The 18,713-nt window shown below is 36.5% G+C and overlaps 3 protein-coding genes and 1 long non-coding RNA gene across 5 annotated transcripts in view; 1 reads left to right on the forward strand and 3 right to left on the reverse strand.

Moving 5' to 3' along the window:
- The window catches only part of LOC113168482 (trichohyalin-like), a 928,554-nt gene that overhangs the window by 649,477 nt on the left and 260,364 nt on the right, over nt 1-18,713 (forward strand). The gene's annotated exons all lie outside the window — the stretch shown is intronic.
- The window catches only part of LOC113168501 (high affinity immunoglobulin epsilon receptor subunit alpha-like), a 109,771-nt gene that overhangs the window by 21,166 nt on the left and 69,892 nt on the right, over nt 1-18,713 (reverse strand). The gene's annotated exons all lie outside the window — the stretch shown is intronic.
- LOC113168532 (trichohyalin-like) lies at nt 1,184-16,210 on the reverse strand. 2 transcript variants are annotated; one of them, XM_026369608.2, is made up of 13 exons: nt 16,182-16,210; nt 15,942-16,091; nt 15,675-15,814; nt 14,987-15,052; nt 13,615-13,719; nt 12,029-12,133; nt 4,895-4,969; nt 4,576-4,680; nt 4,317-4,364; nt 4,000-4,110; nt 3,490-3,582; nt 2,886-2,930; nt 1,184-1,621 (listed from the first exon to the last, which is right to left on the reverse strand). In XM_026369608.2, exons 2-13 carry the CDS (start codon nt 15,946-15,948, stop codon nt 1,595-1,597), a joined length of 927 nt encoding a protein of 308 aa, XP_026225393.2. In that variant the 5' UTR covers nt 15,949-16,091; nt 16,182-16,210; the 3' UTR covers nt 1,184-1,594. The 2 variants fall into 2 exon arrangements, with proteins under 2 accessions (XP_026225393.2, XP_026225392.2); XM_026369607.2 differs by having other exon boundaries at nt 12,011-12,133.
- LOC113168568 lies at nt 16,337-17,475 on the reverse strand. The gene is made up of 3 exons (XR_004463441.1): nt 17,409-17,475; nt 16,965-17,306; nt 16,337-16,469 (listed from the first exon to the last, which is right to left on the reverse strand). It is a non-coding gene; the product is annotated as an uncharacterized LOC113168568 (long non-coding RNA).

The following is an 18,713-nucleotide window of genomic DNA, read 5'->3' on the forward strand; positions in this document are numbered from 1 at the left end:
TTGTTTTAAATTTGTAAAGTGCTTTTGACTTTTTTGAATTGCACTGTAAAACTACAATTATTATTGTGTTTTTACAACAGAATTATACTTTTAATGTTTTATATACATGTATACACACATATGTAAATCAGGCAAAAGCAGTTGGAGCTTTTTACACATTATCTGGGGTTGGCGCAGAAGATAAAATTATGACACCACACTACCATAAGATATTTAAACAGCAGTTTAATAATTCTAGAGGCCAACACACAAATGATTTCAGCACTAGACAACACCCCAAAACAATGTCTTGGAACCCTGGCTTATTAATAAAAGGTGCAACATAAGAAAAACAACCAAGATGTTAAAGGTTGTAAACAATATTAAGTTGTTAATTATTCTAAAACCAAACATAGCATTAAAAAATATATATCATTAAATGAGTATATCACTGCAAAAAGGTCTATTTGATTATTTTTGGTGTCATAGTAAAGGGAAAACTTGTGAGATGTGTTAGGAAGTCTACATATAAAGCTATGGGTTACTGGTAAAGAGTAAATAAAGATCACACAGCATAAATCCAAAGTTTTCAGAGTTTGTCTGGTGATTTAATAATAATGTATACTTTATTGATCCCCACCTCAGCAAGTAGCCAGGGGGAACCGGGAGTCAAACCACTCACCCTGGGGTTTGTAGAACTGCTCTACCCCCTGAGCTACTGCTGCCCCCATTTGTACATTGATTCACACTGTGTTTGTAAAATGCTTCTCAGGGTCCCTCAATTGGGGGATGTTAAGGGTCAAATGGTTAAAGTTAATAAAAATATTGATTAAACATGTAAATAAGAAGTATATAAGTAGAAGCACAGGTCAATTAAAATTTTTTATTTATTTAAATATAAAAAAAAAAAAAACAAGTCTATTTAACAACCTGTTATTAACTAACTGACTAAGGTAACAAAATAATCTGACCTAACTAACCTACTCTAACTACTCAAACATTGATACAACCAGAACAGCATCCCTCAGACCTAATGTAATGTATAGAAATATTATAATAGACTCAATGTGACTGCAGATGATGTGTGTATGTTCACATAAAGACTCTCTCTGTGTGTGTGTGTGTGTGTGTGTGTGTGTGTGTGTGTGTGTGTGTGTGTGTGTGTGTGTGTGTGTGTGTGTGTGTGTGTGTGTGTGTGTGTGCGCGCGCGCGCGCGCGTGTACAACTTAGGGGGGTGGCTGTGGCTCAATAGGTAGAGCAGTTGTCTGCCAATCATAGAATTGGTGGTTCAATTCGTGGCTACCACGTCACATGTCAAAGTGTCCTTGGGCAAGATACTGAACCCCAAGTTGCCCCCGGTGAGTAAGATCGCTGGTGTGTGTGCTGGTGATGTTACAAATAAGGACAAAGGTCTAACAAAAAAATTCTGAATATAAATAAAGTCTGAGGCACAGCAAAGCTCAAAGTAGTCAGAAAGTATGAAACAACTAACACCAAACTCAAAGAGAGTTTTCTTGTAGATTCTATAGAACTGACAATATGACTATTCAAACATATTCTTCCTCTCATTGTGACACTTAATTAAATGTTGAACCTTCCTCCATGAGCTAAGTCTTCAAGGTTTCTGCTTTCTTCTTGTTGTCTAGTAATTAAGATAAATTAGAACAGTTAATACATTTTATCAAAAACACACACAGCAGAGAATAGCAGATGCTGAGTTGATGAAAAACCAATTCCAAGAACTATTGTTTTTAACAAACATGGTTTGGGTTACAGAAGTTAGATCATCATTAAAATGATGTAATGATACCATCAGTGGATGGATGATGATGATGACAAATAAAAAAGCAATCTCAAACAGACTGTCAGACACCTAAGATTCCCTTCACCAGTAAACACTGATTTTTGATCAGATTGTTTTTCTCTTGTGTCTTGTAATTACAGAGTAACTACAATATGAGCAGACTGTAGACTGGGTTCGGCAGGGAGGGCATCCAGCATAAACACATTTGAACACAAATTAACATGTGGAACATGTTTCGCTGTTGCAACCCGAAGGGACAAGCCAAAAGCCGCTGACTTTTGACATCTATTATCTGTACCTTTATGTATGTGTATATATATATATATATATATATATATATATATATATATATATATATGTTTGTTGTATATAGTTACAACAAACCTGTCTGATCAGTCTAAACTTTTGAAGGATTTGATCTGATAGAAACCAGCAGAACTCCAGTTTTATTGTTGCATCTTAGACTTATTATTAACTTATTATTATTAAAAAACTATTTAGACGTCCAGTTCCTCCAAGTGTTATAGTGAAACAACAGATTCATCTTTTTATCTTAATTATTTACTTTAGCCATTCAGATTTAACATAAACTACACATTTCCCTAAATATAAATATTATGCAAACAGTATATGTAAATGGTGGCATTTGAATGAATAGAGGAGAGGAGCTCAGTTTGTCAGTAGAATTCCCCCAGCAGACTAACCTTTATCAGCATAACTAAGAGATGGTTCAGAGTCACCTGATCCATCTCTAACTATAAGTTTCTTTCTTGTTACTTCAACATGTTTCACTACTCATCCAAGTAGTTGGTTGAGTCTAAGGAAAGTTAGTAGGTTTCCTATATAAAACAAAGATTTTAATTTATTTGTGAAGTATACAAACCTTTGATTTGTTTTAATTTTAATATTTAGTTTTTTCTCCTCCTGTGTGTTTGTTAGGATCTCTGCAGTTCCACTAGTTAGTTCAACTAAATCTGTTGTTCAGTGCTGCACAGTTCTGTGTGTGGAAGTTTGTCTTGTGGACTTTATTTTACTGAACATCTGTTTTCTATTTTCAGGAAACCACTAAGTTTCTATATTTGATTTTACCATCATCACTTACCACAGAGGTGGAGGATCCAGCTGGAGCAGCTCCACTTGTTCCCAACTGATGAAAGACAGAAATGAAGAGAGACATGTTCTTTAATTAAAGGCATGTAACATAAGAGTGATAAACTGTTATATTCTACCAGGGAACGTCGTCTGGTGGTACCAGCACCACAGTCGACACCAAGGAAAACTGTTCAGCTCAGTGATCCCACGATGGTGGAATGAGCTGCCTATCTCTGCACGCTCAGCCACCTCACTTGCAATCTTTAAAAAACTGCTGAAAACAGAACTCTTCCGCATCTTCCTTTGCACTTAAAAAAAAACTTTTCTACCCTTTCATTCTCACATCTCTTGAAACAGAAACACTTTTTTGATAGCACTCTGCTTTGATGTTGTTTCTTCTTGACTTAGATTTTGTTTGCTTGCCTTGTTCCTCACTTGTAAGTCGCTTTGGATAAAAACGTCTGATAAATGACTAAATTTAAATGTAAATATTCTGTATGTTTGACTTAGATCAGTCATTTGTGATTTCTACCTCAGGAAATCCAGCTCAAAACTGTCCTAACTAGACTAGAACTACCAATAGATTTAGTTAAAGTTAAAGTAGAAAGGTGAACCTCAGTGATGTTGGTCTTCAACATCTGCAGGTTGATTTCCATCCTCTGAATCTCTTCCTGAAGCTGCTGAACTTCAGCTTGTTTGTCTTTAAACTGAGAGAAAAGAGAAAATAACATCAATATGAGGAACATGTTTTATTATTAATACATATCTGAATTAAGATACAACAACATCAACAGAGATGATCTGGTCTATATTAAATGTTTTTCTACTTTAATTAATTTAGCGGTAATTAGTAACTTTTATTTTAGTTACTGAACTGCAGTGACCTGTATGAAAAGTGACTGTTCTCCAGCATCAGTTGGAAACTACAGAGTTAACAGAAACAGTTGATTATCAGCTTTATGATGAAGAACATCTGTGACAATCAACATCAGGCTCAGTGAAACTAGACTAAGTTCAACTTGATTTATGATACAGGTCACAGTTTTTTATTTGCTTTGGATCTAAACAAAGATGAATTGCATGTAACTGTGATAAAGTCTTTTTAGGACAGTAAAAAAACAAACCTCTTTGATTTTAGTCTGTAACTCAGTCTCTTTGGTCTCCAGCTGCTTCTTGAGTGTTTCCACCTCTGTTTCAACCTCTATGTTCTTCTGATGTTTCTCCTTGGTGAACACCTGAACCATATTAGGACAGGTGACTTATCATGACCCAAAAGTCAATAGAGAAAATTAAGTAACTAAAAAAGAATCCAATGTGTGGGTCTCAGTTCTTATTTTCAATCTGGTCTTTAAAAAATTTTAATATTTGGATGTTTGCATTTTATTTTATATTACAGGGTCATTTAGGATGTTGCTGCATTTATTTTACCATGAACACTTACCGAAGGCCACATTTTAGATTTTTCTATTGAGGCTTTGATTGTTTCAAGCTGAGAGGAAAAGATAAAGAGACACATGATGAACGCATCAGATCATACATGTGATTATAAAACTAAGTGGGTTTTATACTGTAGGTAACATACTAAGTGTGGACATGTTTGAGAAAGTGAACCAGGTGTATTTGATCCAGTCAGTGTGTTTCTGACAGCAGAGATGATCAGACATTTATAAATACAGAAAGATCAGTATTAACAAATGAACCTCTTTGTTCTTGTTCTCCAGCTGGTTCTTCAGACTCTGCAGGTTCTTCTCTCTGCTCTGATTCTCTTCCTGCAGCTGCTGCAGCTCAGCCTGTTTCTGTTCAACCTGGAAGAACAGTGACAAAAATGAGGAAATTGTTTAATTATTATAATTGAAAAGCTGTGAATTATTATAAATGTACATGTGTGACACAAAATCAAATCTGGTTTCAGTCAGGAATCAATTTTACCTGGTGTTAGAATGACTGTGATTAACCTGCACCTTGTCTACAATATGGCTGACAGAAAACGTGTCTTGTCATGTTAAATTGTGAATGAACCTCTTTCTTCTTCGTCTCCAGCTGCTCTTTCAGGTTCTTCACTCTGTTCTCAGCTTCCTCCCTCATCTGCTGCTTCTTTAACATGAGAGAAAAAAAAGTAAGTAAAGACAAAAGAAAAGACAAAAATGAAGCTTAGCTCAAGTCGGACTTTCAATTTTACTGAAACTAAAAAAATCTAAGCTGTGAGGAAGTTTCAAACTATCTTTACAGGACATCTTACAGTGTATTATGGTAGATGATCTTTAACATGGATACTAATGTAAGAAAAGGAGCAAATGTTGAAGTCATCATGGATTTAAAGTGTATTTGTGTTTAAACCATTTAAACCATTGTTAAGTTTCCTTCACCTGTGTGTTTGTTACAGTTTTTGTTCATGAGTCTCAGAGTTTGAAAGTGTATCACTCTAAAGTACAGAGAAGAACATTAAACTAATAGTAGAAGTTAGAAAGAAACAAAGGACAATGTAAATCTGCTCTTTCAGAGTCTGAACTTTTATTTCAGCTTCTTTTCTCCTCTGCTTTGACCTGGAAACTGTCGGTAACTTATTCTGAGACAGAGGGTCACTGGTGGCGATTGGCTGCTCCTCCTACGGTAGGCGTATCGTATCTCTTCCTGTTGTCGACGCTGACTCGCTTTTCAGTTGCTCTGTTTGTTTTGCTAAATTTGACAAACTTTAAGCTAAATTTATAGTGTTAGTGAAAAGCACTACTGGCGTAAGAGTTATAACATACACCTGTGTTGCTTAAGGACCATTCATAATACTTATTACTCTTGTTTTCTTGTGTTGTGAGGTCTGCTAGCTAAACTCTGTTAGCCATGGCTGCTTCTCCCTCTTCTTCTCCTGCTCTCTCTTGCTCGGTTTGTCACATGTTTAGTTTTTCCTCTGCCTCCTTTAGTGAGAAGGGAATTTGTAATAAATGTAGTTTATTTGCAGCTTTGGAGGCGAGGCTGACTGATTTGGAGACCCGGCTCCGCACCGTGGAAAATAAACCAGCTAGCCAGGTCCCGGTAGTCGGTGTGGAGCCAGCTAGCATAGCTCCTGTTAGCCTAGCTCCTGTTAGCCTAGCTCCTCTTAGCCGTCCCCCAGCAGTTCCCGAGCAGGGTGACGGTTCGTAGGAAGCATAACCCTAGACAATGTAAAATCGTTGTAACTTTGCTAAAACGATGTCGGACTCCGTAGTTTTCTCTGGGCCCCTTCCCAATCTGACCAGTGACGACATGTTTAGCCGCATGACGTCATTCAACCGCTGGCTGTCTAAGTGGTGTCCCGCTAACAACGTGGGCTACATAGACAATTGGAAAACGTTTTGGAGAAAACCTGGGCTGATTAGAAGAGACGGCATCCATCCCACTTTAGATGGTTCGTCTCAACTCTCTAGGAATATGGCAGAGTTTATTAGACGACCTAAACCCTGACATGTCAGAGTGGAGCCCAGGACGCAGAGACGCAGTCTTACACACCTCTCTGCAGCTTCCTTACAGCCGTCACCCCCCAAAAACTACCATAACCCCATAGAGACAGTGTCTGCTCCCCGAGTACCTAAATTATTTATATCTAAAACTAACACAAGAGGAGTGATTCATAAAAACCTAATAAAAATAAAGACGACTCCTCTCTTAGAACAAAATAACAAGAAAACAATCAAATGTGGACTGTTAAATATCAGATCTCTCTCGTCTAAATCCCTGTTAGTAAATGATTTGATAACTGACCATCAAATAGACTTATTCTGTCTTACTGAAACCTGGCTGCAGCAGGATGAATATGTCTCTCTGAATGAGTCGACCCCCTCAAGTCAAGTATCATGTTCCTAGAAGCACAGGTCGGGGTGGAGGAGTAGCAGCAATCTTCCACTCAAGTTTGTTAATCAACCCCAGACCTAAACATAGTTTGAATTCATTTGAGAGCCTCACTCTTAGCCTCTCTGATCCTAACTGGAAAAATCCAAAACCAGTCCTTTTTGTTATTGTGTACCGTCCTCCTGTCCCTTACTCTGAGTTTTTAACTGAATTCTCAGAGTTTCTATCTGATTTAGTTCTTAGAGCAGACAAAGTCATTATAGTGGGTGACTTTAATATCCATGTAGATGTTGATGATAACTGCCTCAACACTGCATTTAATTCACTATTAGACTCCATTGGTTTTACCCAAAATGTAAATAAACCCACTCACTGTTTTAATCACACCCTTGATCTTATTCTGACATACGGTGTGGAAGTTGATCAGTTAATAGTTTTTCCCCAAAACCCTCTTTTATCTGACCATTTCTTAATTACATTTGAATTTACAGTACCAGACTTTACTAAACCTACAGATAAGATTCACTACAGTAGATGTTTATGTGAAAATGCTGTTGACAAATTTAAGGAACTGATTCCATCTTTTATTTCAGAGCCATGTACCAACACAGAGGAAGGCAGTTATTTCAATGTTACTCCAGCACAAGTGGACTATCTTGTTAATAGTACTGGTGCTTCACTTGGAACAATACTTGATACTGTTGCTCCTCTGAAAAAGAAACTAGTGAGTCAGAGGAAGTTAGTTCCATGGTACAATTCACAAATACGTAGCTTAAAGCAGAGATCACGTAAGCTGGAAAGGAGGTGGCGTTCCACCAATTTAGATTAATATTGCCTAGCCTGGAAAGATAGTTTAATAATATATAAAAAAGCCCTCCGTAAAGCTAGAACCTCATATTACTCCTCATTAATAGAGGCAAATAAGAACAACCCTAGGTTTCTTTTCAGCACTGTAGCCAGGCTGACAAAGAGTCATAGCTCGGTTGACCCTAGTATTCCCTCAACTCTCAGCAGCAATGACTTCATGAATTTCTTTACAAATAAAATCATAACTATTAGAGAAAAAAATGATCAGATCATCCCTGCATATAGCATGGATTGTACAACAACTCTAGATTCATCTGCAAGACCACGCTCGTACTTAGACTGCTTCCTCCCCGTAGATCATTCTGAATTAATTTCAGTAATTAATTCCTCTAAACCAGGGGTGTCAAACTCAATTGCACAGGGGGCCAAAATCCAAAACACACTATAGGTCGCAGGCCGAACAGGATAAACATTTATTGAACACACTAAAACTTTTAAAACTTAACTTTTTTTAACATAAACCTTAAATAACTTATACTATTTTGCTCTCTATAAAAATATATCCTGTCTAAATTATACAAGTTAGGAATAAAGTAAACATTAAAAGAACAAACATTCAAATTTCTTTAATCGTATGTCATTTTATATAAAAAATAAACTTAAATTTTAAATATCCCAAAAGATTTTACTCTCCATAAAAATATATCCTTTCAAAATTATACAAATTCAAAATGTGAACATGCTGCATAACAAAACCTGGAAATATAAATAAAATTAGTGCTTTTCAGCAATAACAAATCAAGTCATTCAGTCTTTGCTCTTATGTCATTTTATCAGAGCTGCATCTTTTTTTGTCAACAAGTTCGTTTATGTTTGTTGTGATGTTCTGTGTTGTGGAGATTCTCAGGATGGACTGTAGGTTCTCACCAGTGAGACGACTCCTGTGTGCTGTTTTGTTAGTCTTCATCACTGAGAACAGCTTCTCGCTAAGATTTGTTCTACCAAACATAAACAAGGTTCGAGCCGCATGTGGACGGAGCTGGGACATTTCTGCGGGAATGGAGTGAATAAACTGTGCGGGTCCTGCAGTGTCCTACTTTACCTTCAGTCATTACACTGCAGCTCAATCAGCTCCATCTGAATCTGTACAGGTGCAGTTTCCAAATCGACGGTAAAATGATTTTCTTGTTCGTCAAAGTCACCAAAGCTCCGTGAGAACTCAGTTTATCAGCAAAGTGCGTATTTCTGAACACTGTTGTGCCGATATGGTTCAACATTACTTTGCATCCTGAGGACCAGCTTCATAATAACATGCAGCATCATAAACTAGACTTGATTAACATGGAATGTGTTCGGCAAGGCAGCTGAAGCGCTGCATTATGGGATCTGTAGTTTATTGTGTTACCAGCACTTCATATCGCCATTAATAACAATAATATAGAAATGATCTCGTGGGCCGGATATAATTACACGCCGGGCCGGATGTGGCCCGCGGGCCTTGACTTTGACATATGGGCTCTAAACCATCAACATGTCTCTTAGATCCCATCCTGACTAGACTCCTCAAGGATGTCTTACCTTTGATCAGCACGTCCATATTAGATCAGATCAATCTATCTTTACAAATAGGCTACGTACCACAGGCTTTTAAGGTTGCTGTAGTCAAGCCCCTACTCAAAAAGCCTACTCTGGACTCAGGGGTCTTAGCGAATTATAGACCAATATCCAATCTGCCCTTTATCTCTAAAATCCTTGAAAAGATAGTTTCTAAGCAATTGTACGACCACCTGCGTAGCAATAACTTGTATGAAGATTTCCAGTCAGGATTTAGAGTACATCATAGCACAGAAACAGCTCTGGTAAAGGTTACTAAGGATCTTCTATTAGCATCAGACAATGGTCTACTCTCTATACTCGTCTTGTTAGATCTTAGTGCTGCATTCGACACTATAGATCACAACATTTTATTACACAGACTGGAACATGTCATTGGAATCAAAGGAACAGCACTAGAGTGGTTTAAATCATATCTATCAGATAGATTTCAATTTGTACATGTTAATGATGAATCTTCCATGCACAGCAAAGTCAGCTATGGAGTTCCACAGGGATCTGTGCTTGGACCGATTCTTTTCACTTTATATATGTCCCCTTTAAGCAATATTATTAGGAAACACTCTATAAATTTCCATTGTTATGCAGATGATACCCAGCTATATTTATCTATGAAACCAGGAGAAACTAATCAATTAGTCAAACTTCAAGCATGCTTAAAAGACATAAAGGCCTGGATGTCCTCCAATTTCCTTCTCCCAAATCCAGACAAGACAGAGGTTATACTGTTTGGGCCTAAAAATCTCAGAGACACTATGTCTAATCATGTTCTCACCCTTGATGACTCAGTATTGGCCTCAAGTAATACTGTAAGAAATCTCGGAGTTATCTTTGACCAGGATATCTCCTTCACCTCATACATCAAAGAAATCTCTAGAACTGCCTTTTTTCACCTGAGAAACATTGTTAAAATTAGGAGCATCCTGTCCCAAAGTGATGCTGAAAAACTAGTCCATGCATTTGTTACTTCAAGACTGAACTATTGTAATTCATTAATAATAGTTTGTCCCAATAACTCCTTAAAAAGCCTCCAGTTAATCCAAAATGCTGCAGCCAGAGTTCTGACTGGAATTAGCAAGAGAGATCATATTTCTCCAACGTTAGCTTCTCTCCATTGGCTCCCTGTTAAATCCAGAATTGAATTTAAAATTCTTCTCCTCACTTATAAATCCCTTAATAATCAGGCTCCATCTTATCTTAAAGAACTCATAGTTCCATATCTTCCAAGCAGAACACTACGTTCTCAGACTGCAGGTTTACTTGTGGTTCCTAGAGTTTCCAAATGTAGAATGGGAGGCAGAGCCTTTAGCTACCAAGCCCCTCTCCTGTGGAACCAGCTCCCAGTTCAGGTTCAGGAGGCAGACACCCTCTCTACATTGAAGACTAGACTTAAAACTTTCCCTTTTTATAAAGCTTATAGTTAGAGATGGATGAGGTGACTCTGAACCATCTCTTAGTTATGCTAATATAGCTTAGTCTGCTGGGGGACCTCTTCTGATAAACTGAGCTCCTCTCTCCTTTCTCCTGTATCAATGCAAATGCCACCATTGCATGTCATTAACTTTGTGTCTTCTCTCTCCTGTAGTTGTGTTTCCTCCTCTCTGTCTCCCTCTCTCTGTACTTTTCTGCAGGTATCCTCGGCCTGGAGCTGTACATCTCCAGAATCCAGTAGACCTGCCCAATGTTCTTGCTCCTTGTTGTTGTTTTTGTTGCCTGCTGTTCTTTTCTCTCTTCTCTTTCCACTCACCCCAACTGGTCAAGGGAGATGGCCGCCCACTATGAGCCTGGTTCTGCTGGAGGTTTCTTCCTCTAAAGGGAGTTTTTCCTCTCCACTGTTGCCTAAAGCTTGCTCAAATGGGATTGTTGGGTTTTCTCTATAATTTTTTGTATAAATATTTTCTGTAAGGTCTTAAGAGAAAACTGTGAAACAGCTAGTCATATTCACACTCTGCACTCATGCTATCATTGTTTTGGTTTATACACAGCCTTCACCCATAACACATACCTGACAGACCCCAGGACCGGAATAGCCTGGTTCCCACACACAGACACACACACACACATATAATCACACCCACTCACACACTGTGTACATTCTTATATCACATGACTATAAATAAAAGACCAAGGAACTCCCTCGGTGTACTCTCTCAGGGTGTTGCACTGAGGAGGGTGCCCTTTGTACAAGGACTATGCTGTCTTTGTCTCATCTGTCTGATTGCAGGGTTTCTTAGCAAGGAGTGAAATCATCATAGGTGAAACTCATCATAGGGCCAATCTCCTGACAACCTTAAACACTGTAAAGTGCCTTGAGATAACTTCTGTTGTAAATTAGCGCTATACAAATAAAACTGAATGGAATTGAATTGAATAGATTAGAATCCAGACGAGTTTCCTTTCAGTGAATGTGACTGAACATACAGTGTGATGAACACACCACAAACATATGTGATTTGTAACATTTCTTGTTTGTTGGTTCCAGTTGGAAACACTCAGCTCCTCCTGTGTTCAAACTCTGCAGTTCAATCCAAATCAAACTGACCTTTAACCAGATTGCCCTCAATAAGATCACACTTCATTCTCAGTCACTGTCTCACTGCAGTGACTGTAAAGAAAACACTGGGATCTACATCTGGAAGTTGAGTCCCAGCAGCTGGACTTCTTTCTTGTTACTTCAACATGTTTCACTACTCATCCAAGTAGTTTGTTGAGTCTGAGGAAAGTTGGTTGATTCCACTAATGTTGGTTGATGAAACCTGACTGATAAGACTCAGCTTCTAGGTAACCTCACCTGGAGGACTGAGAATCTACGTCTACATTGTTAAAGATGTTAAATCTACTAAAAAACTATGTAGACTTTCAGAACTAAAGACAAACATGTAAAACTAAACTCACTCTCAGTAAATCATGAACCTCTTGTTTTTTGGTCTCCAGCTTCTTTTCCAGCTGCTGTCTCTGATCCTCACTCCTCTGTTTCTCCTCTTTGAGCTTCTGAACTTCAGTCATTAGTTGATTCACCTGAGAGCAGAGAGAAGACAAAGAGAAGATGAGAGACCTGTTCTCTTATTAAGGTAAATGACTTCAAACTAACACTAACACTTTGAACATGAAGCTCCTTCATCATCTGATTTCTGCTGATTCTGAACTAAAGTCACTGATGTGGAGGAAAATGTGTTAATGATCAACACAGAATCCAGTTTGTCTGTATTAACATTTGTTTCATTCACAATCAACTGACTAAAGAGTTTCTATCAGTGATGATACATGAGGAAGTTTCAAACTATCTTTACAGGACATCTTACAGTGTATTATGGTAGATGGTCTTTAACATGACTACTAATGTAAGAAAAGGAGCAAAGTCATTATGGATTTAAAGTGTATTTGTGTTAAAACCATTTAAACCATTGTTAAGTTTCTTTCACCTGTGTGTTTGTTACAGTTTTGTTCATGAGCCTCAGAGTTTGAAAGTTTGTCACTTCAAAGTAGAAAGAAGAACAGTATCTTACTTCTATATTAATTTCAACAGATGTTTTAAATCAATTTCCACTCTGTTCAATGTCTATGCTAATTTTATATGTTTTGCATTTTTTTCTTGGTCAGTTTTAATCCCAAAACATCTGAATCAGAAAAGTTAGTGAAACACAAACTTTGTGTCACTGCCAGAATTTTTATCCATGACTGTGTCTGTTAAGGTTTTAGAGAACTGATATTTATACATGTAATTTACTACACAACCAAACATTAAAACAATACAGATATGAAAGGACACTAAAACAAAGAAGTCGAGGTCTGCAGGATAATTAATGTGAAAAACAAATATATAAATATGAACCTGCTCTTTTGTGGCTTTCAGCTTCTCCTCCAGAGTCTGAACTTCTTTCTCAGCTTCTTCTCTCTTCTTCTTCTCATCATCAAACTTCTGCCTGGAAACTGTCGGCCACTTATCCTGAGACAGAGATTAGAAACCAGATGAGTTTCCTTTCAGTGAATGTGACTGAACATACAGTGTGATGAACACACCACAAACATATTGTATCATCTGATTTGTAGCATTTCTTGTTTGTTGGTTCCAGTTGGAAACACTCAGCTCCTCCTGTGTTCAAACTCTGCAGTTCAATCCAAATCAAACTGACCTTTAACCAGATTACCCTCAATAAGATCACACTTCATTCTCAGTCACTGTCTCACTGCAGTGACTCGAAAGAAAACACTGGGATCTACATCTGGAAGTTGAGTCCCAGCAGCTGGACTTCTTTCTTGTTACTTCAACATGTTTCACTACTCATCCAAGTAGTTTGTTGAGGAAAGTTGGTAGGATTCCACTAATGTTGGTTGATGAAACCCGACTGATAAGACTCAGCTTCCAGGTAACCTCACCTGGAGGACTGAGAATCTACGTCTACATTGTTAAAGATGTTAAATCTACTAAAAAACTATGTTGACTTTCAGAACTAAAGACAAACATGTAAAACTAAACTGACTCTCAGTAAATCATGAACCTCTTGTTTCTTGGTCTCCAGCTCCTTTTCCAGCTTCTGTCTCTGATCCTCACTCCTCTGTTTCTCTTCTTTGAGCTTTTGAACATCAGTCTTTAGTTGATTCACCTGAGAGCAGAGAGAAGACAAAGAGAAGATGAGAGACCTGTTCTCTTATTAAGGTCAATGACTTCAAACTATCACTAACACTTTGAACATGAAGCTCCTTCATCATCTGATTTCTGCTGATTCTGAACTAAAGTCACTGATGTGGAGGAAAATGTGTTAATGATCAACACAGAATCCAGTTTGTCTGTATTAACATTTGAACATTTAAGCTTATTAAACTCCTTTACCTTTGCTGTCGACCTAAAACATCATTCTCATAATAACAAGACTGTGGTCTCTAGCATATATGTTGTATGTTGTGTAGTGTAAAAAGAAGCATATTTCCATATTGTATATTGTCATAATGATAGTTATGTAGTAGAGAAGATGCAAAGACAATGAGTTGAGTAGACATATCCATCAGATCAGATGAATCTCTTTATTCTTTGAGTCCAACTGTATTTTCAAAGTCTCCACTTTCCTCTCAGCTTTCTCCTTTTGCTGTTTTTCATGCTGGCTTGGCTTCCCTCCAGTTGAGAAGAGAAACAACCAGAGAAGAGAGATGTAATGCACATGATTTGTAATAATTAACAAAATAAACAGTAATAAACAAATAAATAAACTGTTGGATAAAAAGTAAAAATAAATCTATAAACAGCAGTTTTAATTTGTGTATCAGTATTTTTTGTACAGTAGGAAGAATTAAGGATTAATAAAAATACAAACATACAAATTAACTAAATATAAAAACAAGCACTGATTTTAATTTATCTGTGAAAAGAGTATACAAACCTTTGATTTCATTTGATATTAATATTTAGTTTTTACTCCTCCTGTGTGTTTGTTAAAATCTCTGCAGTTATACTAGTTAGTTCAACTAGTTCAACTAAATCTGTTGTTCAGTGCTGCACAGTTCTGTGTGTGGAAATTTGTCTTGTGGACTTTATTTTACTGAACATCTGTTTTCTATTTTCAGGAAACCACTAAGTTTCTACATTTGATTTTACCAATACCTTTACCTTTGCTATCGACCTAAACCATTTGGATTTGACATCAAAAGATAAATATAAGATAATGCTCAAAATTTCAGCTTTTATTTCCAGGTGTTTACATCTGGATCTCATACACAACTTAGAAGACAGCACCTTTAGTTTGGACCCATCCACATGTTTTCAGTTTACAGCATAAGTAAAGGAGAGGAGTCTATATGTATATCCTTTTCTATATCTGATTTCCAACTCAGTGAAATATCAAAAGATTTTGTTAAAGTTAAAGTAGAAAGATAAACCTCAGTGTTGTTGGTTTCCATCCTCTCTTCCTGAAGTTGCTGAACTTCAGCTTGTTTCTCTTTAATCTGAGAGAAAAGAGAAAATAACATCAATATGAGGAACATGTTTTATTATTAACACATATATGAATTAAGGTTCAATAGCTAGATGATCAGGTCTATATCTAATGGTTTTTCTTGTTTAATTTAATGTAGCAGTAATAAATAACTTCTATTTTAGTTACTGAACTGCAGTGACCTGTATGAACAGAGAGCATCAGTTAGAAACTATAGAGGTACTAAAAATAATCCAATCTGTGGATCTCAGCTCTTATTCTTAATCTAGTCATTAAAATGTTTAATATTTGGATGTTTGCACATTATTTTATATTACAGAGTCATTATATGTGTTGAAAAAAACAGAGTAAAAGACAAAAATCTTAGCTTAGCTCAGGTCAAACTTTCAATTTTTCAGAAACTAAAAAAATCTAAACTCTTAATGGAAAATAAATATGAATCAAAGGTTTCAAGTTTTGTAATTTGTCATTTAAAAATGTCTCTACAATTATAATTTAATATAACCTTGAAAGACATTTGTTCTTGACAGTTTTACTTATTTATTTTTTCTGTTATTTTAATCCCCATTAAATCTCTTTCTCTACTTTAATTAATTTCTCTGTTAAAACTAACTAAAAAAATCTTTACTTACATGTTTGATCTTTTCCACTTTCCTCATCAGTTGCTCTCCCTCTCTTTCTTCTTTAATGGAAATCTGTTCTTCAGTTTTACTTTTAGAGAAGTTCTTCTTTGCTGCATGATCATTTTCACCCCACTGACATTTCTTTAACTCTGTGTAGAAAAATAAGCAGCGTCACAGCAGATAAAATATATACGTTTATTAGTCTACAAATTCACTGATTGAAAATAAAAAAGAGAATGAAATCTTAAAAGTCAGTGTATTGAATTCACGACTTACTGATCATATTTTTCTTCCATAAAAAGAAGACAAGTAAAAGAATAAACACGATGCAAACAACCAAACTAACAGCCAAACCAACTGTGACGGCAGGAGAAGAAGTTGAAGGAGGAGGAGAACCAGACTGAATGTTAAACTGAAAGAAATCATCTAAAATGACAGAAACACAGAATTATTTTGTATAAAATGTGAACTGGGTTAAAAGTAAAAGAGTAATCTACTTTTTTTTATTTTTTAAACCTGGAACATGTATCTGTGTCTCTCTAGTCTGGTTGATGTTTCTCTGTTGGACTCTACAGGTGATGTTGTTGCTGTGTCTCTTCTCCACAGTCACTCTGCTGCTGACAGTATAGAGGTCATCAGGACCTCTGACTGTCTCTGTAGGTCCAGCAGAGAGGATCTTTCCCTCAGCGTCCAGCCACAACAGCTCAGGCTCTGGATACCAGCCTTTAGACTCACACTGTAAAACCACTCCATCCTTATCTCCATCAATCCCTGTTAAACTGATGACAGGTGAAGCAGCAGCACCTGAAATTGAGCAAAAGGAAGATAAGATTTAAACTGTTGTCATTAAAACAAGTTTTCACTGTATTTGGAAGTGATGAACTACATGGAATTAAATTAGTAGTTAGCTAACTAATTACTAACTACAATGTAACTACAAGTACCTTGCAGGTACTTGTACCTCAGTGAGTAGTACATTACTTTATTGGCAGCTAGACTAGTTTAACATATATATATATATATATATATATATATATATATATATATATATATATATATATATATATATATATATATATATATATATATATATATATATATATATATATATATATATATATATATATATATATATATATATAAATTTGCAGAGCTATCCTTTTAAAATAGCATCCCTAACACTGAATTTACAGTAAAACAGACTGTTTTCTAGCAAAGCTAGAAATTCTAAAAAACCTCTAATAACCATATCTAGATGGATGTATTTTGTTGTTATGGAAGTAAAGTTAGTCCACTTACCAACCAAAAGCTCTACAAAAGATGTTTCATTCAGTTTTGGAATGAAGCATTGATACTTTCCTTCATCAGCAGGTTTCACTTCAGATAGTTTCAGTGAAATGTTTCCTTGTTTCAGTTCATCAGTGAACAAAGATGTTCTTCCTTTGTAGGATGGATGTTTACTAAGTACAAGTTCCCTAGCAGCACGCCACACAAAGACAAATCTGGGGTCCGGGTCAGATGTCGTCCACTCCAGCGTCATTGCAGCAACGTCCACAGCAGGTTCAAGATGACATGGTAAAATGATGTCATCACCAACTGTTGCCACTATTGGCTGAGATGAACCAATTAACTTAGACAGACCTGAAAGTAAAAGATCTGGGTTTTAATTCCTGCTGTAAGAACTCAGAGATGTACAACATGTAAGAACTAAGTAGAACAAGTTAAACAGATACATAATTGTACTTTAGCCAGTTACAGCTGTGGTTACAACCAGTGACAGTTTAATTCTGTATAATACTGTATCAGAATTCAGGTCAGTTTGTGTCTGTACAATTATTTTCAAGTTGCATCATTTGATCACTGTATCTAAAAAATACTGACAACATTTGAACTTAGTAAAAAACAAGTTACCTCTATTAAGGTTTATCAGGAGAAGATGAACAACCAGAACACTGGTTGTTCTGAGCTGTGGTCCAATAGACAATCTATTCATCTGATGAGATATTTAGCAGATAGCGAAACAAAGAGAAAACATTAACATGTGTAAAACATTACTGTATGAAAAAACACATATTTTAACAATTTCACTGGCAACAGTCCCATCTCTTTCATATAACAAGTCATACTTTCACTTTCACTACTGCACCTACACCGAGTGCTGTGACAGTTAAAATGCTGTTTATCTAAAGGTTACTTGTAGTTTTGTTGTGGTAAGAAATCTATTTGAAATGAAAGTAATTGCTGTATTTTCAGCTATAAATGTTTGTTATCACCACTTTAAACCAGCTTATTCATCAGACAGGTTTGAAATCTTTGCCACCTCACTTGCAATATTACAAGCTCGTACTTTAATGTAGACTAAAATAAACATTTCGGCAAAACACTATTTTAATTCACTGATATATTATTTCAACAGACACAAAGACTTTACTTACTTATCATCTACAGTAGGAATCGAAGCACAGAGAGATGTTCATTATGCTTTAACGTGATAATGTGTTTTAAAATAGAAGAATAATAACATGAGGAAAATATAATAAAAGTATATTAGCAGGACGACGTACCTTTTGCCTGTTGTGTCAACCTTTTCCACAGACTTGGATTGCAATCTAATTTGTGCAACTTGTGACAACATGCCTGCTGCCTACCGGTGAACACCTCTTTCACCTGGTAACACCCCTTCGCTCTACTTACTCACTGATCCGCGCAAACTTTCAACTCAACTTCTAATTCAGGTGTTGTCATTAAGTCCTAAGTGAAGCAGTGTAGTGGAAAGATGTTGGTCAGAGCACAGCATGCATTTTAAGTCTCTGGAAAGAGTAGAAACTACTTTCCTCTGTTGCTTTGGATCACATGTCACATTGTGAGTAAAAAAAAAAAAAAACACTTGCTGAGGGAAAGTGAAGGAATAAAGTAGCTTGCTGCTGGTGGTGAAACAGTTTAAAGGTGCAGTATGAGACTTAAAAGTTGCACCACGTAGCATGTTGGAGGGCGGGACAGCAAATAACTAAATTGTTCAGTTCTGATGGAGAAGAGACAATGACAGGG

This window comes from Anabas testudineus, chromosome 18, assembly GCF_900324465.2.
Source record: "Anabas testudineus chromosome 18, fAnaTes1.2, whole genome shotgun sequence".
NCBI lineage: Eukaryota > Metazoa > Chordata > Actinopteri > Anabantiformes > Anabantidae > Anabas > Anabas testudineus.

What these genes read in the sequence shown, in the direction of transcription:
- LOC113168532 (XM_026369607.2), bottom strand. An exon ending in TGGAAACCAACAACACTGAG is followed by an intron (nt 13,720 to 14,986) that starts GTTTATCTTTCT and finishes CTCTGCTCTCAG; the next exon opens with GTGAATCAACTAAAGACTGA. An exon ending in TACAGACTAAAATCAAAGAG is followed by an intron (nt 3,583 to 3,999) that starts GTTTGTTTTTTT and finishes CTTTTCTCTCAG; the next exon opens with TTTAAAGACAAACAAGCTGA.